Raw genomic sequence first — 20,389 nt, 5'->3', positions numbered from 1 at the left:
TTTCCAGCATCCCATATGGTCCCCTGAGCACCACCAGGATTGATTCCTGAGTGTAGAGCCAGGAGTAACCCCTGTGTATCACTGGATGTAACCAAAAAGGAAAAAAAAAAGACATTTCTTTATACACTTTATATAATCCCAATGCACAGTATGCAGAATGAGCAGCCGGGGACTCTAAAATGAAAAAATTAGTGAAAAAATGCAGAATGATGAAAGTCGAAAGAACCAAGGAATCCCATCAATTCAATCCTACTGTTTCAAATATGAGGGAACGTTGGCCCTAAAAGGTTACTCTATAAAGTTGTGTCCATTAAAAAAAAAATCAGGGGCCGGATCGGTAGTACAGTGGGTAGCGCATTTGCCTTGCACATCGCTGACCCGTGTTCAATCCCCGACACCCCATATGGTCCCCCAAGCACCTCCAGGAGTAATTCCTGAGTGCAGAGCCAGAAGTAAGCCCTGAACATTGCTGGGTATTACCCAAAAAGCAAAAAAAACTTAAAAGATAAAAAATAAATAAAAATCAGTTGCACAATTCAACATTATTTAACATAGCAACTTTTAAATGACATTCCAATGGCTTGAGAGTTCCTCAGTAAGATCTCGGGGACAGCTTCAGTATCTAAGAGTTCTGACTACATAATTCCTTTTCTGCAATCTTGTCTTGTTCTATTTTGTTTAATATTCAGAAATCATTATAAAATCTCGGCAAAGCCTGGCAAGCTACCCATGACGTATTCAATATTGATATGCCAAAAACAGTAACAACAAGTTTCACAATGGAGACGTTATAGGTGCCCGCTCAAGCAAATCGATGAACAATGGGAGGACAGTGCTACAGTGCTACATTGCTATAAATCTCATGTGAAGAAGAAACGCCATTTCTCAATACATCAGAAGCACAGTGCTTTGGGTTATTTCAGTAATATTTGGGTTTTCCCCCCTCCCCCACTAGTTCAAATTGATTTTTCATTCTAATAATCCCAAAGGCACCATGGGGTGCTGAGAGGCCTGTGGAATGGGTTTCAGGAGTCCACCCTTCACACACCCTGAGGATGCAAGAGGATAATATGGCAAGGGCAGGGCAAACTTTGAGTGATTCTTGCGAATGCTCTAAACTGAGCAATGGGTAGAGCTGTATGTGCCCGGCTCCATGGCACTGACCACAGGATCCAGTTGCAGCAGAGATGCCCCTACAGCAAGCCCTAGAGAGCGGCTCCGCTATGTCACCTCTCTGTGAAGCTGACTTCACAGGATCTTAAGTACTTCACCAGACAAATAACACCTGATTTCCCTAATTACAAATTATGACTGAAGGAGGCCAATAAATTAGTACTTAGACAAATAGACATATCACATTTCAATGATATAATGAAGATAAAGTTTTTCACAATGAAATTTTAAGTACAGATCTATTCATCTTGGATAAATGTCACTGGAATAGGTTATTAAATTAGCACTAATTTATATATTTTTAAATCACAGAAAAATTTTATTAAAGAAAGTAACATTTTCTGACACCGCATATGGTCTCCTGTGCCTTCCAAGAGGGATCCCTGAGCACAGAGCCAGGAGTAAGCCCTGAGCACTGTTGGGTGTGGCCTCCCCCCTTTCCTCTCTCTCCTATCTTTTCCCTTCTTCTCCCTCCTTCCGTCCTTGCCTTCTTTCTTGATGTGTACCTGCTTGTTCAGGGCTCATGCTCAGGCCCAGCCCCCACAGCAGTGCAGGGGGCCACCTAGGCTATACCCAGGGTTTCTATGGGGGAGAACCGAGGCAGGGAGAGAACAGGGCATGGTACCAGGGAACAAACTCAGACCCTTGTGTAGTGTATGCAGGCATATGCTCCAGCTCTTTGCAGTACCTGCAAAACCTCTGGACTATAGTTTGTGTTTACTTCTAAAACATTTGTCAAAGATTTGAAGACTTTACATTCTAAAAAGATTTCAAAATAATTATTTCAAGACAGTCTGAAACATATAAAGGTCTAAGAAAAGGAAACCTATTTTTATCTCTGCCTCTTGAAGATCCAAGTGTCTAAAATACTCTATTTTAAATGTTGGGTATTTAATTTTTTATTCTGAACTTTTTCAAGAGGATTGAAATTAAATACTCACAGTTACTTATCACTCCTCCCAGTGGGTCACCTTTAAAATCAAATTCAATGTCCATATATTTGCCCTGCCAAAGAAAGACTTTGTGAGTGTTTCAAAATATTCAGTTAGCACAACTTCTTAGATAATAGCACATTATGTCCTTATTTTTATATACTTGTTTAAATGTAATTAAGAGAGACACAATTTAAGTAATCATGATGCAAAACAATAGGCCTCTATAAATAATTCATAACAAATACACCATTGATGCAAATACACCAAACTGCACCCTGTTGACTAATTTAAAAAAAGATCTTCTGAGCCATCATGTAGCTTTCCCAGTTCAGATATGTGCTTATCAAGACTAAAATCAGGGGCGAATAAAAAGAGATTACATACTTTATAAAGACACTAATTGGGAAATACTTTACACTGGTAAAATGTGATTGAAGCTACAGCAAAAAATACCGAATTAATGCTGGAGAGTGAATAAAATGGAACACAAAGTTGCAATGGAATACAAAATGCATGATTTTTGTAGTCAGATCAGCTCAGAATCCAAGACTCATCAGAATTACTCTTTGACTTTTGATCTAGGTAATAGAGTCCAGAAACATGGCCTAGGAAACTGACAGGCAGTGACACTCGGTGATATTGTGGGGTGAGAGGACACCCAAGTACAGCAGCCATGAAGGAAGAGAGTAAGAGCAACTTCCTGAGACAGTCAGGAACTGATCATCCAAGCTGGGGATGGCTCTGATAAATGTTTCTGGAAAATGCAGGCGACACACCTAGAGCAGAGGTGGGTGGGGATGAGCTGGGAGTTCAGACTCTCCCAGTGCCTCAGGAGGATGTGTATACAGAGGAAGAGGTGAGGCACCAAGGCTGAGGGCTTGAATGATGATGATGAGGGTGACTGCTGTGAAGTAGGTGTAACAGCACCACCTGAGAGTAAAGACAAGAACGTTGAAGAGAACAGAAAGAAATCAACCCTGAATGCAGACTGAAAGGGAGGATGAGCAGCAGGAAACCAAAAAGCAATGAGATTTAAGCCAGAACCTTGGAGTAAAAGATTACTGCTATATACAGGAGTAAATTTAAATTTATTGTGGAATTTAAGGACATTAGTGTTCATGTCACAGATGACAAAGCAGAGAAATTACTGAAAACTGGATGAAAAGTTTAAGCCTATAATCAAGTATTAACTCTTATATCCTAATACCCATGTTATAACAGGATTTATCTGAAGTTACTTAATAAGCCAGATCACCCACTAACCTTTCACTAGTTTCAATTATCACCAAGCAGCAATGACTCTTTCAGCAAAAATACTGTCTGCATTTTTGTCATCGGTAGACTGAATATATTTGCACATACTTTGAAAAGTATGTGTATACATACGTAATTTGCAAATAGCAAAAATAAAACCTCTAACCCACAAAAGAAGGATGATCTATAGGAATTATTTCTAACTCTCCATACTGGCTTCTCACTCTATTTATATAATGAGATTAGCCAGGTTACCACAACAGGAAAAAGCACGGTTCAAATCAGTTACAACAACTTTAGGGGCTAATCCAATGGAAAAAATTCACAGCCTGAGAAGGAGGAATTTCAGTGTTCCACTTTATAAACTATTAAAGCTCTCTCCCACTTGGGGTCATTCTCTTGCCTTAAGCAAGAGAGGAAAAGGCAACTGGGGTTGGGGGACAGGAGAGCACTAAAAGCAGAAAAGGGAGAGAAAAGGCAAGAAGGATCTCAGATAAGGAAGTGGGAAAGATGAAAAATGGCCTCATAGAATGCATTTAAGAGAGCTACAATACAAATGAACCTTTATTATATAATCATTTAAACCGAAGAAGAGACCAATTTCAAAATGCCACCATCACAGTCAACATATTTCTCCCAGCTGCACCCAGTGTTTGTTTCTTTGGAGACTAAAGAAAGGCACTAAGGAGCACATCCCCGCTTGGGGGATCCCAGTGGCTGATGTGGCAATGCATGCTGAGATGTGGCCGGAAAGGTTTACATTAGCAGAATTAGCATTTCCCAACTCAACCAAACTTAAAACATCCATCAGCCTTGATTTTTACAATTTGCTCCATCCACTCTTCCTGTCCCATTAGTTGCTGAGTCAATTGATTGGAGCATCATGATGTTTCATGATGTTTTAGAAGACTGCCCCCACCCCCAACCCATTTGTGGTGCTGCTGAAATCAGGACGAGTTCTAGAACACATAAACTCAACACCCAGTTTTACCCTTCTCTATTTAATAGTTTCTGATTCTGAGTGATCATTTCTACATATAAAAATTCAGACAAGAAGGGCTGGAGAGACAGTACAGTGGGTAAGGCACTTGCCTTGCATGCAGTTGACCTAGATTCGATCCCTGGCATCCTATATGGTCAAGTACAGATAAAAGAAAAATAGCCTATGACTCTTAAGAAGAAAAAGAAAAATTCCAGAAAGGGTGGGGGGAGGAAAAAATAGTTCTTCTACAAGTTTCAGGACAATAGAAATGATATTCTTTAGGTTTTAAACATGGGCATTAATAAATATTAAATACCTACTGGCTGTCTAAATATATCAACTCATTATCATTGTTAACACATCTTTATACAAATACTTACAAATCTAGAGGAGTTGTCATTTCTTACAGTTTTGGCATTTCCAAATGCTAGAAAGAAACAGATATATAAAGATATTGGAAAAAATAATTTTAAGCATAAAGATAAATTAAAATTAAATGGTATCTATACATCCTAGAAAATGCAACTTGTAACAATTACATTCTGTCTAAAATTTCCATAGAAATAAACTTACAGAACTCCTAAGTTGTTAAAGTATCCATGTCTTATTTATAATTTTATTTTTAAAATGAGTTATAGAATTCTGAAGTATTCGTATAAATTTAACCTTTTCAATTCTAATTATTCTTATTTTATTCAGCACTTCTTACTGTTTTTGACAGTAACCGAATGCTAACAGGCAAGAATTCTATGCTGGTCCAGCATTATCATCAGCGTAAAAGGTTAGTTCAGAGACAACTACATAGTGCTACAAAAGGTGAAAGTGGAATTCTTAAGGCTTCCAGATAGAAAAAAGAGCAAGATAAACCTTAAATTGTTTAATTTTAAAATAAAGTTACTTAAAAATGACTACATGCTGATTCTAAAATTCAGAAACAATAACATTTATAAACTACTATATTTTTCAATAGGATTTATAAACTACTATGTTTTTCAATAGGATCAAAGTGTTTATCTCAATAAAGTTAAGTTTCCCCTGCCAAACATGAAATCTAATTCACTCATAATACAAAATCCAAACATGAGGAGGATCAGGAGTGATCCCTAAACATGGAGCACCACCAGGTCTACAACCTCCACCCCAAAAAGATAAAACTGTATGAGTATAAAATTTACGCCAACACTGGGAGAGTCCTTGTATCATAGAATTCACCTGGAACAAGCAGATGGGCTGGTACTTCTGACACATTTTCTCTTGGTGGAAAATGAACTGAGGTGCTGTGTTGAACAAGGGTACACATGTCCAAGACTCACTAATGAGAACGCAGCTGAAGAGACTCACGTGCTTAGCCCATGGCCACCACCAACTGAGACACTCACTATGTGCAACCTTGACAAAGGTAAGGGCTGACCTCATTCTCTTCAAGACCATGACTTTTTTTCCCATGTTTTCACAGGCTACTCCTTTGTGGTAGGTGTGAACATGTAGGAGTGTCAAGATAAAAAAAGCCCCCTCGCAATAACTCCAAAGTCTAGCTTGATAGTGACACATAAAAGGCCGTTTATTGTGCCTTGAAGGTCAAGGGCAAGTGAAGGAATTACTTCAAAATACACTTTCTTTGGGGCACCATTTGCAAGCCATAAACCATCTTTTCATCAAGCAAATCTGAGCTGCACATTACCAAACACTGAAGTCTTTTATGTGAACCACAGAACCAAAAACAAGTGTTCCATTATAGAACACTTGAGACACATTCCTCATTTGTTTTTTTTAACTTCATTGTTCTAAATACTCATTTTCAGTAGCAGTTCCAGTTATAAAGTAAAGCATTCCCATAAAAGATAATACATGGCCATGTAGACATTGCTTCTATTTCCTACACTGAGACCTAGTTTCAAATACCACTGAGTAAAGGCCCAGCTTCTAATCACAGATGCAAGCTGTAACAATCCAGTATTGCTCCTTTAGATCAAGGCATTCTTAAAAAAGCAAAAACAGAAATATAATGTACAAATAACACCCTAACCAATAGTCAGTAAACAAGAAGTCAAATACTGGAACAGTAAGATGAAAATGCTAATTATTTGTATAATAGCATCATTTTTGAAATACTGAGAGGAAAGAACTAGATCAATGCAAGAGATGTTTGGGTCTTCGTCTCCCAGTTAGTTCACTATAAAGGTCGCTGATGTTTCCTTGTAATAAAATGGAAGAATAAATTAGGCCTGAGTAATGAAAGCCAAAGACCCAGGGTTTTCCTTTCCACAGGATGGGGTACGCCATCCACCCCAATGTTAAATCTTGACCTTACATTACTTAGAACAAAGGGTTGAACCTAATGATTTCTCTAGAGCAAATATTCTAATCAGTAGTAACTCTGGGAGACCTGCCAATTTCTGGAGACATTTTCAATATTAATAATGAGGGGCATCTTTTGAGTAGAAGGGAAGGATGCTTTAATAATACTGTGAAGCACTCAACAGCCCTACTCTATACCAATAACCCTATTTTGACCCAAAGACTGTGTTAAATGACAGCAGAGACCATGCTTACAATAGAGAGCAACATTAAGGACTTGCTGTCAAGACTAAAGATATAGTACAGTGGGTAGTGATCTTGCCTCACACATGTCAACCCCTGGTTTGATCTCCAAAACCACTTATGTTCTACCAGGAGTGATCCCTGAGCAGAGCCAGGAGTCAGCCCTGAGTACCATCAAGTATGGCCCAATCCTCCCTCTCAAAGGAGGGTGGCATGCCATCAATAGGAAAAGATGACTTACTGTTTCCAATTTAAGTTTTTATACCAATATTTATGCTAACATCCATGGTATTATAAGAGGAGTGATCTCTGCGTTGGTTTGATGTTACTGTGATCTGAAGAGTTTATGTTCCACCCGCAAATTCATATGAGACAGCATTTGGATATGAAGCCTTTGGGAGGCAATTCTATTTGGATGAACTCAGGAGGCTTTCCTTATCCCCCTCCTCATCTTCCACCCCCCTATACAATCAGAGGTCATGTGTACACAAAACAAAGAGTGGTCCCTACAGGCCAAAAGGACTCAGCAGTAAACCCACCTTGTCAGTACCTATACCTCAGACTTCAATGAGAGAGTTGAGTCATTTCTTTGGTGTAACTGTCTGGCATATGGCATTCTGACATGGTGGTCTGAGCCCACATACACAGGTAACCAACCTCAAAATCTGACCTCGAGAGTTATGTACAGGCTTTCTGGGACCCTGAAAAAAACTGGCCCTAACGTGTTTCTCAGGCATAGTCCTGGTTTCCCTGATAGCAGAAATAACCAGGCACGTTGCTTTCTTGAATGACAAAAAGAGCCCGGCGACCACAGCCTTGTTCTTTCCTATGAAGTTTTCCCTAGCCATCAAGTCAAATACTAAGATTATTTTTAAGCAATACAGAATTAAGTAGTTCAATAAACATTAAAAGAGAAAAACGATTGTAAATGGTAAAGCTCCTGGGGGTGTAAGTAAACTGTTCACTCTATGAAGCTCAAGATGCCAAGGGCTGGGCTACCGGGATACAATCCCTCGGCTAGGCAGAGCAGGGATCTGTTTCTTACTCTCTCCTTCAGGCTCACTGCCCAGCACACTGGTTCCTAAAGTGCCTGAACAATGGACTTGGCGACAAGTATCTCAACGACCCAACACACAGAAAATCCTACCTTCCAGGACTGGGTTGGACTGTAAAAGTTGCTCCTTGACTTGATTGACTTCTGCTCCTTTTCCACAAACAGCTGCAACATAGGACATCACTAGCTTGCTGGCCTCTGTGGATGAAAACAAGCCATATTAATACATTAAGGAGACATGTTTTAACGTTTGGGCAGAGAGGTTAATCAGGAGAAAAAGCCACTAATACTGGTTTTCAATTGCTTTTACTCCTGGGAGTGAGTCTAATTTCCAAACCCTTCTAAAAATATTCAAGAGACATCCATTTTGTCTTCCATGTTTGCTGTTCAACTGTTATATCAACTGTAGTTCTAAAAAGCAATACTGTGAGATTATGTTCTACTAAACACCAGGCAATCTGATGTTGACATTTGTCTGAAATTTGAGGTTTAGTTAGAGTGAAGTCCATAATCCATAGTCTATAAGTCCATAAGATCAAGAGTCCATAACCCCATAAGATCAAGAGAAACTGGCATGCACTTTTCTATTTCATTATCATGTGCCTGAAAGAACTTACTTTGTCTTCTAAAATATGTATATGTTTTTATGTGTATATGCATGTATGTGCCATTATCTTAAACGGTTACTGATTCTCAGCACCACAAGCCGTAAACTCAAGTAATGCTTCATGTTTCTCCGATTAAAAGCATTAACTGTTTTACATGTGGTCATTTGTTTGACCCTCACAAGCCCGTGAAATGGATGCTATTATATCCAGATGATGAGTGACAACATTAGACCATATGCAGTTTGGTAACCTGTTTCAGTGACTACTCACAAGCTAGTCTATAACAGATTGAGGTTGACCCCCTGAGTTTTGAGTGCAGATGAAAAATTCCTATTATGTAGTTTTTCATTTAGCCAGGGTCAGAGACATATTCTGCAGAAGGAGTTACAGGAGGATAGTGAAGACTGCTCACAGGTTTGGTATGATTGGATCATTCAGTCTGATTACATGAATCGAACCAGAGATTCTTGAGGTGAGTTAGTGTGGAGCAAGAATTTACTCTCCAGGGAAGGGGGGCTGAGGGGGAACGACTTTCCCTCCCTGCCCCAACAGAGCCCCAGCAGCCGAAAACCTCCAGAACTCAATTGCCACCATGCTCACAGCCGTTCTCCACGGGCTAGAATGAGCCTCACCCATGAGTGAATTTGCAGAAAAACCCAGGTATGCAGGACCTGTGACTGAAATCTTCAAGCTCACTCGAGTGAGAATTGGCCTTCTGCCCCCATCTCCTAAGTTTACCGGTAGCTTGGCAGTCACACCCACACACTGCCCCGATGCCATATAATCTCATCAACTGCTATGATCCAGAGACTCAGAAATAAAGCTCCTGAAAGCGAGCTATAAACATAGGCTTCACCCATGAGTGAATCTGCTGTATTCTAAACTTCAGAATTCCTGGAGCAACCTCCCATACTATACACCACTGATGTACCAAGAGTAGCACACACCATTTGATTGGGTTTAACGAACATGTTAGTAATCTCTTACACTAGGGCTCAAATGCTCCAGGATGAAATACAACAATCTTCACACACTTTCCTATAAGGAAACTTTTTTGGACCATTTTTAGTGGACTATTCATAACAAGCATTTCACACGGTCCTCCCGTTGCTCATCGATTTGCTCGAGTGGGCCCAGTAATGTCTCCATCATGAGACTTGTTGTTCCTGTGTTTGGCATATCGAATATGTTACAGGTAGCTTGCCAGGCTCTGCCATGCGGGCGAGGTATTCTTGGTAGCTGCCAGGCTCTCTGAGAGGGGCGGAGGAATCGATCTCGGGCCGGCCATGTTGGCCGCTTGTAAGGCAAATGCCCTACCCGCTGTGCTATCGCTCCAGCCCAACAAGCATTATAAAACTAAATTATTTCGGTTCTGCTTTGTGGGGCACGGCTTGGGATTTGGGGTAGAAACATCTGAAATATGGTGGTGGGAAAGTGCAATGGTGGTGGAGTTGGTGTTTGAATATTAAATGAAATGAATTATTGTGAACAACTTTATAAAAATAAAATTTAGCTTATAAAAGAAAAGTTGCACTGCCCTGGGCTGGAGTGATAATACATGTATGACTAGGTTTGATCCTTGCATGTATGACCCAGGTTTGATCCCCAGCACCCCATATGGTAACCCGAGCCCACGGGGAGTAATTCCTTAGTGCAAAAACCTGGAATAACCCTGAGCAATGCCAGGTGTAGCCTCAGAACAAACAAAAAGGTTAGCTGCCTGCTCAAAGACCTTCTTAGAGCCAGAATACAATGAAATCAAGCTTTCTCATGGTCAAATATGTTTTAAAATTCCAGAAGCATATCTTCTGAAATTTCGTTTGGGCTTGTATCACCTGGCTGACAATTACATATAAACCACCATGTTTCTGAGATATTTAAATGAGTTAAATGAAAATTAGATCTCACTTTTATTAACCTGGAACATTTAAATAATTCAAATAAAGATTTTTAGTATAGTTACTATACTATAATTCTTATAATTCTATGCTATTAAAATGTTATTCTAGGGGCCAGAAAGACAGTACAGCAGGCAAACAGAGCTTTAGAAATTATATTAGTTCATTTATTTTAATAATTAATTTTTGGGAATTGGAATTAATAATAATTTTCTTGGGTTGAAGAGATAGTACAACAGCTAAGGCACTTGTCTTGTGTTGCCAGGTTCAATCCCAGGCACCCTATATTATCAGCCAAACCCCATGAAGAGTTATCCCTGAGCTCAGAGTCTGGAGTAAACCCTGAAGACAGCCAAGAATTGCCCCACCTCTTCAAATAAAAAAATTATTTTCTTCAAAATCTTACTATCTAAAAGGGGAAAAACCTCTCCTTCTAATCTAATTCAATCCCCTCACGACACCAATGTAAGGTCCAACATAGCTAAAAGGACTATTTTCATATTTCACCATGCTGGAAACAGGAAATAGCATCTATCTCATGAGGACTTCTGATTCATTTCCTTTTGGCTCTTCTGTGTCAAAGTTCAAATAAATTTAGATCTGCATTTAATATTTACATATTTATCCAAATAAAATATGTAAGAACACTTATGAATGAGAAATAAGGCAAATCGAAAATTAAATTAACTCCTTCATATCAAAATCCAATTCTTAATTACGCTGATTGTTATGAGGCCAACTAAACATGATCCTGACAAGCACAGCCCGAAACTAAGAATTTAAAAAAAAAGCAATACTTTTGAGTGTATTATCAATATATTGGTCAGTAATCGTCTCAATGACAGTGTCTTGCACTTGCACTGTCACTCTGTCTATAACATGATAAAAACAATTCTTCATGTGTATATTCTTCATGTGTATGAGAAATTCTGAAAAGCATTGCCATTTTTAAACATGAGCTGACAATATGTAACAGCATAATTAGAATCAGTGCTTAAGTTACTCATTCTTTATAATTTGTTTTGTTTTGGAAACACATCTGGCAGTGTTCAAGGGACCATATGGGGTGCTAGGGATTGAGACTGGCTCGGATACATCAAGGCAAAGATTCTACCTGCTGTACTATCATTCCAGCCCCATTTTCATCACTTCTCATTTGAGGACCTTAATATGTATCCATATACATGTACGAATGTAACTTGAATGCTAACATTCATTCACTTTCAAAACAGACTGAACAATCTGGTTTTTTGTTTGTCTGTTGCTTTCTTGGGCCACACTAACAGTGCTCAGGGCTTAGTCCTGGGTCTTTGCTCAAGGACTGCTCCTGGCTGTGTGTGTGTGTGTGTGTGTGTCTGTGTGTGTGTGTGTGTGAGGGCATATAGGGTACCATGGATCAAATCCAGGTCAGCTAAGTGTCGGGCAAAAAGTCCTACCTGTTGTACTATCACTCTAGCCCAAAAGACTGAATGAATAAGCAAGTCAAACCTTCCTCAACAGAAAATGGTAGGAAATCAAGGGTTAACTAGATATTCCACTAATGGCTTCTAAAATATAATTCTCAATCATTGTCTCTAACAAAATTCATTCTTGCAAAGATAGGAAAAGAGTAGAAGATGTCAGTTTATGTTTCTAAGGATTCTAATTTCCTGTTCAAGTAGGAGCACTTAATCTGTTTCCCCAGTTATCCTGCCCTAGGTTGTAACTAATTACATACGCATCATGCAAAAAAGCACAATAAATATTGTACAATCATACAATAACCATCTCACTATATCATTTTATATATTTTTAATAAAACAAACCATCATGAAATGAGAATTTCACAGTAGGTGAATGGGAAGGGAAAAACAAACATTTCAATGAAAAACGTCTACGACCCAGGAAGATAAAGGACTGGCACAGACATCCAAATCTCTGCATGTCAACTGAGCAGGCTCCACAGGAATATAAGCAAGACTTCTTCTGCGGGGGGGTCTTTCCCACAGAGCTTCTAAGTAATTCATAATTTAACAGGTATGCATGAATTCAGATACATGCCATCGGTGTCACATAAGCCACATGCCATACAAGATAGAGTGTCACACATTTCACACACCTACTGATATTTTTATGTACTTCTATACCTCTCCATTTCTTGGGTTAAGCTGGCTAAATTTTTCCAAAGATTGGGTTTACAAGGGTCTAGATGGTTGTTACCTAGAGAGTAAAACTTCCTAAATCAGGCTGGAGGGATAATAGAGTGGGAAGGGTGCTTGCCTTGCACATGGCCAACTTGGGTTCAATCTCCAGCACCACATATGATCTCCTGAAACCCATCAGGAGTGATCCATGAGTGCAGAGTCAGGAGTAAGCCCTGTGCACTGTGGAGTGTGACCAAAAAAACTTCCTGAATCAATGAGGCTATGCTTGTGTGCAATTAAACTAGAGCTCTGCAACAGGGAAGCCTCCCTCTCAGCTGTACTACAGCCTGCAGTGCTGTAAAATGACCCAGCTGCAGCACATCCAAACTGATCCGACAGGAAGCTGTAAACTGTTCCAATCACTGTACAAAGACCAGGGGTGTCACAATTTTAAAAGAAGGCATGAGTTGGCTCCAGAAAGAGTCCTGACTGCAATGTTTTCAGTCAAAAACAACCATGTGTGTGTTACTTTGCTTCTGGAAAGTTTGCCACAAAATCTGATCATTTATGTGAAGCATGTGCATTAAGAAAGGGGCTTTCCCACATGGGAAGACATAAAGCATAATGATGCAGGAGTTCTGGCACTGAGTTTGCTTAGTTATTCTATCTCAACATGGGCTTCTTCCGCGCTGCTAATGCTCGTCCATGTTTAGGCTACAAAGTCAGTGACATCTCTGTCACTGCCGGAGTCAGAGTATTGTCACAGACTTAGAGAAGTACAAGGTCATCTGGGGTTCAGAACAAAAAGTCTTAATATGTAAGGCAGGCTTCTTAACTCTTTTAGCAGATGGCAGGAGAGTTCCTAGAAACTGATGTAACTGGAAAATTAGAATCTAAATAATTTATAATGTTTTCTTATGTCAGGATCACCTTCTTGGACCCACAGATTTATTCAGATGTCCTTAGGAAAAATGTAGCTATGATGCTTTCCTCATGCTTTCTGCCTCCCCGTACCCAGCAGTATTTCAACGGTTCTCCAAACTGCTTATGTGTTCACATGAGGCATGATCATAGTTTTACTTAGCACAGCAGTGATGAATTAAATATAACTCTAAAAGACTCCAAGAGTTCACACCTCTCCCTGAGTGCCCCTTTTATTAGGATTTATCAGAATCCGCAGGATAAGAGTCCATCCAATGCTTAAGACCAGTAACATCATCATTTTCCAAAAAGGGGCTTACGACCTAGACTAATTCTTAGAAAATAAACTACCAATGCACTATAATATGGGAAGGTAAAAATTACGGGACTTAAAAATATCAAAAGATAAACTCCAGGAAAGATAATAAACTCCTGCCACTGGATACCTACCAGGGAAATAAGGTGTTTCTACTTTTGATTTCTCAGAAAAGAATGAATCCCAACCTTTGGAAACAGTGCCTGCAACTTCTACCATGTTCTCATTAAAGAACATACATCTGAGTGCCCAAGAACAGATGGCTGGTTAAAGAAACTTTGGTATATCTAAACAATGGAGTACTATGTAGCTGTTAGAAAAGATGAAGTCATGAAATTTACATACAAGTGGTACTACATGGAAAGTATCATGCTAAGCAAAATGAGTCAGAAAGAGAGGGACAGACATAGAAAGATTGCATTCATCTGGAGAATATAAAGTAACACACTGGGAGACTAACACCCAAGAATAGCCGAGATAAGTACCAGTAGGTTCACTCCATGGTTTGGAGGCCAGCCGCACATGCTAGGGGAAAAGGCAGCTCAGATAGAGAAGGGAGCACCAAATAAAGGGTGTTGGGAGGAGCCTCCCAGGATGGGAGATGCATGCTGAAAGTAGACTATAGACTGAACATGATTGCCACTCAATGCCTCTTCTGCAAACCACAGCATCCAAAAGGAGAAAGAGAACAAAAGGGAATGCCCTGCCACAGAGGCAGGGGGGGGTTGGGGGGTGGGAGGGATACTAGGATCCGTGGTGGTGGAAAATGGGCACTGGTGGAGGGATGGGTAATCGATCATTGTATAACTGAAACCCAAGCACAAAAATTTGTAAGACTACAACTGTACCTCATGGTGTTTCACTAATAAAAATTAAAAAAGAAAAGAACATACATGTGGGGCTGGAGAGAGAGCTTGAGGTTAAGGCATATGCTTTGCATGCTGTTGACCCTGGTTCAATCTCTTGCACCACATGGTTCCCCAGCACCACAGCTCTGGAGACCCTTTGGCAAAGGCAGGGTGGCCTTAGTAATGCCCAGCATCATAAGGTCAGATTGGGCCTCTCCTGGAACTTAACTATGTAGGCCAATACTCAGTGGGAAGGGCCCCCAGACCTTATTCTCTGGGTCAATAATGAACCCTCAGAAGGTGGAATATTTCTCCAGAAGAAATGCAACTCTGAGAAGAAGAGGCCATGTATTGACATGGTCCATGAGTCAATATATGTCTGGCACCTTAAAACATACATTCCAGAAAAGAGACCAGTGGCCAAAATCAATCAAATCAGTGACTACAACCCACTTCTGATGACTCACTTAATAATAAACATTTATCATCAGATCCTCAATGAATGTATTGCAGGCATTACAAAAAAATGAGTAAAATAGCTTTACAAACACATAATATACTTAGCATAGTTTCCTGTTTATGTCCCACACTGAATAAATCTGTGTGAAGTGACTAAGTTTGGAGATAGAGCAGAAAAGATTGAACAGGAATGAAGAGCATAACAGCACCTTCTGCCAAGGGTCAGAGGTAACTTGACTGTGAACTACTGTTTCCACTGGTCAACATGGAAACAAACTAGTATCCATAGGGCTTCTAAAATTAAATTCTATTACACAAGGAATAAAAAGTCAGGGGCAACAACTCTCTCCTAATGAAGACCAATGTGCTCTCAAAGTCCTTCCTAGGTGGCCAGGGAGAGAGCTAAAAGTCCTGGCACACATGCCTGAAATGGGCACAGCCCTGGATATGATTCCTAGGCACTTCACGCCCCCTGACTACTGCTGGACATAGACCAGTAGGTATAATACCACCTCTCATGGCCCCACAAACAAAACTGGAAAGTTTTGAATTGTTACAAGAATTCACAAATGACAAAGCAATCACAGGTAAGAGCCTCCCTCCCCAGAGATTCCAATAAATCATCTAAAATGGATGTACAGTCTTTCAATGAAAATTCAATATAAATGGTTATTATTGAAAGTAGAAAAACCATGGGGAGGGAGGAGGGATTGGAAAAGCAGGTTAAGGGCTTGAACCAGTGGTTTTTCAACTACTGGCCAGGGTCAATATGCTGACCTGTGCCAGTCCACACGCTGTAAGGTCAAAAACCCCTGGGTTAAGTCACACAGAATTTTGTGGGACAGGCCTACTGGGTTTGCCTTTCATTTTATTGCAATGGAAAATGTTCAAAATAAAAAAAATCTTGAGACAAAACAAAAATGTAAATTAATCCCAAAACTTAAGGGATATAGCCAAAGAGGAGAATTTAGAGCTATACTTGCATACATCAAGAATAAAGATTGCAAGTAAAGAAACTAACATTTTTTAAGAAACTCAAACAAAAAAAAAATAAGCACAAAGTACGTAGAAGGAAAACGAAGGAAAATACCACAGAAATACAAAGAATCCCAAGCAGCTATGGACAATTTATACACAAATTAGACATACTAGAAGAAATGGATAAATTCCTAGAAACACAATGCACCAAGAATGAATGAGGAATAAAAAGAAAGTATAAGCAGACAAATAACAAAAAGATTGAATGAGTAATCAAAAACCTCCCAACAAGGAAAAGTGTAGGACCAGGTGGCTGTACTGGTGTGTTCTACAAAATATTTCAAGAATAATTAATGACAACCCATTTCAAACACTTTTGAAAGGCTGAGGAAAAGGAAACTTCAACAAGGCCTGTATGAACCTGATGCTAGAGCCAAATAAAGGTAGCAGGAAGAAAGTACAGATCAATATCCCAGATAAATACAGAGACCAAAGTTCTCAGCAAAATACTAATAGATGGTTTCAGCATTATTATCAAGATCAAGTGAAATTTATCCTTTAATATATAGCTTTACTTATAAAATCAAAACATGTCGTGTAGCACAGTAACAGAAAGATAAAAATCATACAATCAAGATACTCCCCAAGGAGATAAAGGCCAAGGGGAAAAAATACAGCAAGAATAGTGGCTGCAGACGAGGAATTAGGGCAAGGGACAAGTTACAAAGTCTGTACAAGGGGTACAAACTTCCAGTGATAAGATCACTTCTGCAAAGGGACTGCAGGGAGGTAGAGAACCATCAGACATTACTATTACATATAATCCTTCAGGGGAAATGGTGACTTGCACTAGTCTCCAGATGGACAGAAAGGAAGAAAAACACAGCTTGGCATGAAAGAGATTCTGGAGAGAATTGACAAGAATAGAAAACAGATTTCACATGAAAAATATGGGGGCGGGGGGGGGGGGGAATCAAGGACAACTCTTCCATTTTTAGCCTGAAAAATTGGGTTCGTGATACCATTTATTGAGATTATTAAATTTTGGTAGGAAGGTAAAGAGAAAAATCTAGAATTTGACTTTGGGGGCTTGGGGGTGGAGTTCAGTAGCGGAGTATACACATGTATGAGGACTAAGTTCAATTTATAACACCAGTTACTCTGCAAAAGTTGATCTGATGGGATGCTTAGTTTGAGATGTCTCAGGCATCCAAGTAGTGAAGTCAAGTAGGTTACGTAAGTTGAGAAACTACATAAAAGATATTAACTGAAAAATAGTTTAGGGAGCCAGAACATTACCAAAAACTTCCTAAATCAACCTAAAGCATTAATAATGAAAGATCAGAAATGGTGCCTCAGAATTAAGTCAGACTTTTAACAGAAAGGGCCTATATTTGAAATAAGACTGAGCATTTTCATGAAGATTACTCTTTGACCTGGTCCTATTTGCTGATGAATTACTTAAATAAAGCACAGAAGCACTGGCACTAGCTTTCAGATTGATGGAGGATATTTATTCAATTACTCAACTAAAAAGCAACTACATACCATGTGCCAATCATCAGGCTAAACAGTAGAGACACAAAGATGAGAAAAACAAAATCCCTGATTTAACAAGACTCGCATGCTAGTTAAAGGAGACTTAATAAGGGTAATGGTTTAATGATACTCAAAATCAAGCTCAAAGTTTGAAGATACTCTTTAGCAAAAGGGAATAAATATGGTGCCATAGGGAGATCACTCACTGGCAAAGTGCATGCCTGAGGTGAAGGTTTGATCCCCAGGGCTGCATATTTTACAGTGTCATAGGCTGGACGTCTGTTCTCCCAACCCCCTCATGCCAAAATCATACACTGAAACCCAAGCCAGCCCCTCATGGCGGGACTTTGGGTGAGGACATGAAGATGGGAATCCTGTGATGGTTTAGTGCTTTATAAGAGGAAGACAGATGACTGGTTCTCTGTCTCTGCACGGCACTGTGTAAGGAAACAGTTAGACAGCAGCTGTCTGCAGCTCAGGAAGAGGTCCTCGCCAGGAACTACACTGGCAGGAACCCTGTTGTTGGACTTTGCAACCCACAGAATGGTGAAAAAGAAATTACCTATTGTTTGAATCATCTTAGTCTCTCATATTTTGTTCCATCAGCCCCATGCAAGATATGTGGGAACTATGTCAGTTTGAACAAGATGCTAAATTTTATAGGGGTCAATGTTCCCATCATAAATATGGGAAATAAGGAGAATAGTCCTAAGCACAATGCCCATCTTGGTGTAAGTACTCAATGCTAAGTGGCCATTATTATTACTATCCAAAGGGATGGCAGTGACTCTTCAAACAAGGAGCAGAATCAGCATTTGTGAATTTCTCAAGCTTGAAATTAAGAAAAACAAATAGAAGATTTTACATATAAGCTTAAAATAGTATGTTAAACAGTATTGGATTGAGAAGATCTAATCTATTATCAGTAAATCTACAGAATTCCTACAATATCTTACATGATGAAATGGCTACTATGAAATGATAAATGTGTTCAAATTAATACTATTGATAGAAGAAATCTACTAACACATAAAGAGGAGTAATGATCCCACCACAGCCTCCAAAACTATGGTTTGAAGTATTTGATTTATCTTTACATTTATAATTTTATGCTGTATGTTAAATGAGATGATTCCAGAATCCCATCACCTGGATTTTGAGGGATTTGGAATGAAATTCAATCCTCCTTACATAAATTCTTCTAGCCACCCTGTATTTCTCATTCACTATTCTTAATGGTTTTTTATGTATGAACTACACGCATACATGAGTACATAAGTATTTGCATATGTAGGTTAGTGATACTCTTATCTTCTCTGTTGGGCTATAAACTCCATAGAGACATGAATGGATTCTGGTTCATCCATAGATACTCAGGAATTAATTCCAAGATGAATGATTGCATATGACAAAAAGAAATATGAATCCCTAGGAAGATATAATGAATAATTTGAATAACAAAGGAAGGGTTGTTGATAATATTTAGTAAGGTTCCAGATAGTATAGTCCAGACCAATGAGTAAAGACAATTCAAATCTAGGTAAGGAACAACTTAGGTCAGCTGGATCTGAATGACAAATTCAGTAGATTACCTTACAAAGCAGTGTGCTATTCAATACTACAGACAAGTCTGCAGGTCCCAGTACTGGTCTATAAATAAAACTTCCTAATCTATATAAGACAATGCCTTCTATTACTCTGTGTGTCAGTCATTTCTTCTCCCTTTCTACCTATCCAGAGCCTAGGTCTACATAATTTTACTAAGAAACACTGCATTATATCTCTAAAAGGTTCTAGAAAAGGAGCTGGACATACTTTGTCATTCTTCCTTCATCTACATAGGGGAAGGAAGGAGGTTTAGTAATTCCTAGTTTCTTGAATCTGGTTTAAATAACAACAAAAACAGATCCTCAAATATTGACTTACTTGCCACTAGCTGGGATTATTTTTGCTGTTTTTTTTCAACATTACAATAAAAGAAAGGTCTTGAATGAAATCATGTTATCCAAAAGTCTGCTGTATTCCTACAGAAAGTGGTTGTTGACAATAGACAGAAAGTGAAGAAAGAAATAGGTGTAGGTAGAAAAAGACATTTCAGGGCAGATAAGTGAGGTTGTAGAAGCATAAATACCACTAAAGGTTATAAATAAAATGGATTCAGTCAGGTGAGTGAAACATCCATTTTCTTCTCTTAATCATAAATAACCAAGCAAAGCAGTAGCATTTAAATCCCACTTTGGCAAGCTAGCAGAAATCACCTACCATCAGAGTCTTATCTATAGAGCAAGAACGTTTAACAAAATAAAAGGTCCTGAAAATACTCTCTCCTTCACTATCCTTTCCCCTCAAGGACTCATTCATTTCACCCCAGAAACTCTCTTGACAACAGCTGTTTGGATCTGTCCAAGTTTGGACTTAGAAAACTGCTCTTCTGAATCTTTTTCCATGTGTAACATCATTTTCTCATGACCATCAATCACACAAATTGCTTTTATTAAAAGTTAAAAAGAAAAAAGAAAACACAAGTTAATCCTTCCATTTGGGTGTTTGTTTTAGAGGGAGAGGTTGCCAGCCCATCTAAAGCTTATCTAAAAATTTCATTTTTGTGTGTTTCAGACGAAGGCATGTCTAGAGTGAAATTCAACATTTCCCTGGGGCCTTCCCTCATTTTTTGACAGAGATACAGAGATCATTTGTGGTTGTGCCCTCTTGGTGCCCAAATAATTGGGGTTTTGGGTTTTGCTTCCCCCCCCCCCCCAT

General features: G+C 39.1%; 1 protein-coding gene across 5 annotated transcripts in view; it reads right to left on the bottom strand.

Moving 5' to 3' along the window:
- Positions 1 to 20,389, bottom strand: part of MYO1B (myosin IB) — a 203,599-nt gene that overhangs the window by 83,460 nt on the left and 99,750 nt on the right. For all 5 annotated transcript variants that reach the window (XM_056111658.1, XM_056111657.1, XM_056111656.1 and 2 more), the window contains exons 5-7: positions 8,033 to 8,137; positions 4,725 to 4,771; positions 2,115 to 2,178 (exon numbers count right to left, since the gene is read on the bottom strand). In XM_056111658.1, the coding sequence (XP_055967633.1) occupies positions 2,115 to 2,178; positions 4,725 to 4,771; positions 8,033 to 8,137 (216 nt within the window). The remainder of the gene's footprint in view (positions 1 to 2,114; positions 2,179 to 4,724; positions 4,772 to 8,032; positions 8,138 to 20,389) is intronic.

Source organism: Sorex fumeus, unplaced genomic scaffold (assembly GCF_029834395.1).
Source record: "Sorex fumeus unplaced genomic scaffold, SorFum_2.1 ptg000014l, whole genome shotgun sequence".
Taxonomy (NCBI): Eukaryota; Metazoa; Chordata; class Mammalia; order Eulipotyphla; family Soricidae; genus Sorex; species Sorex fumeus.
Note: the sequence above shows the minus strand (reverse complement) of the source record. Positions and strands in the feature narration are given on the sequence as shown.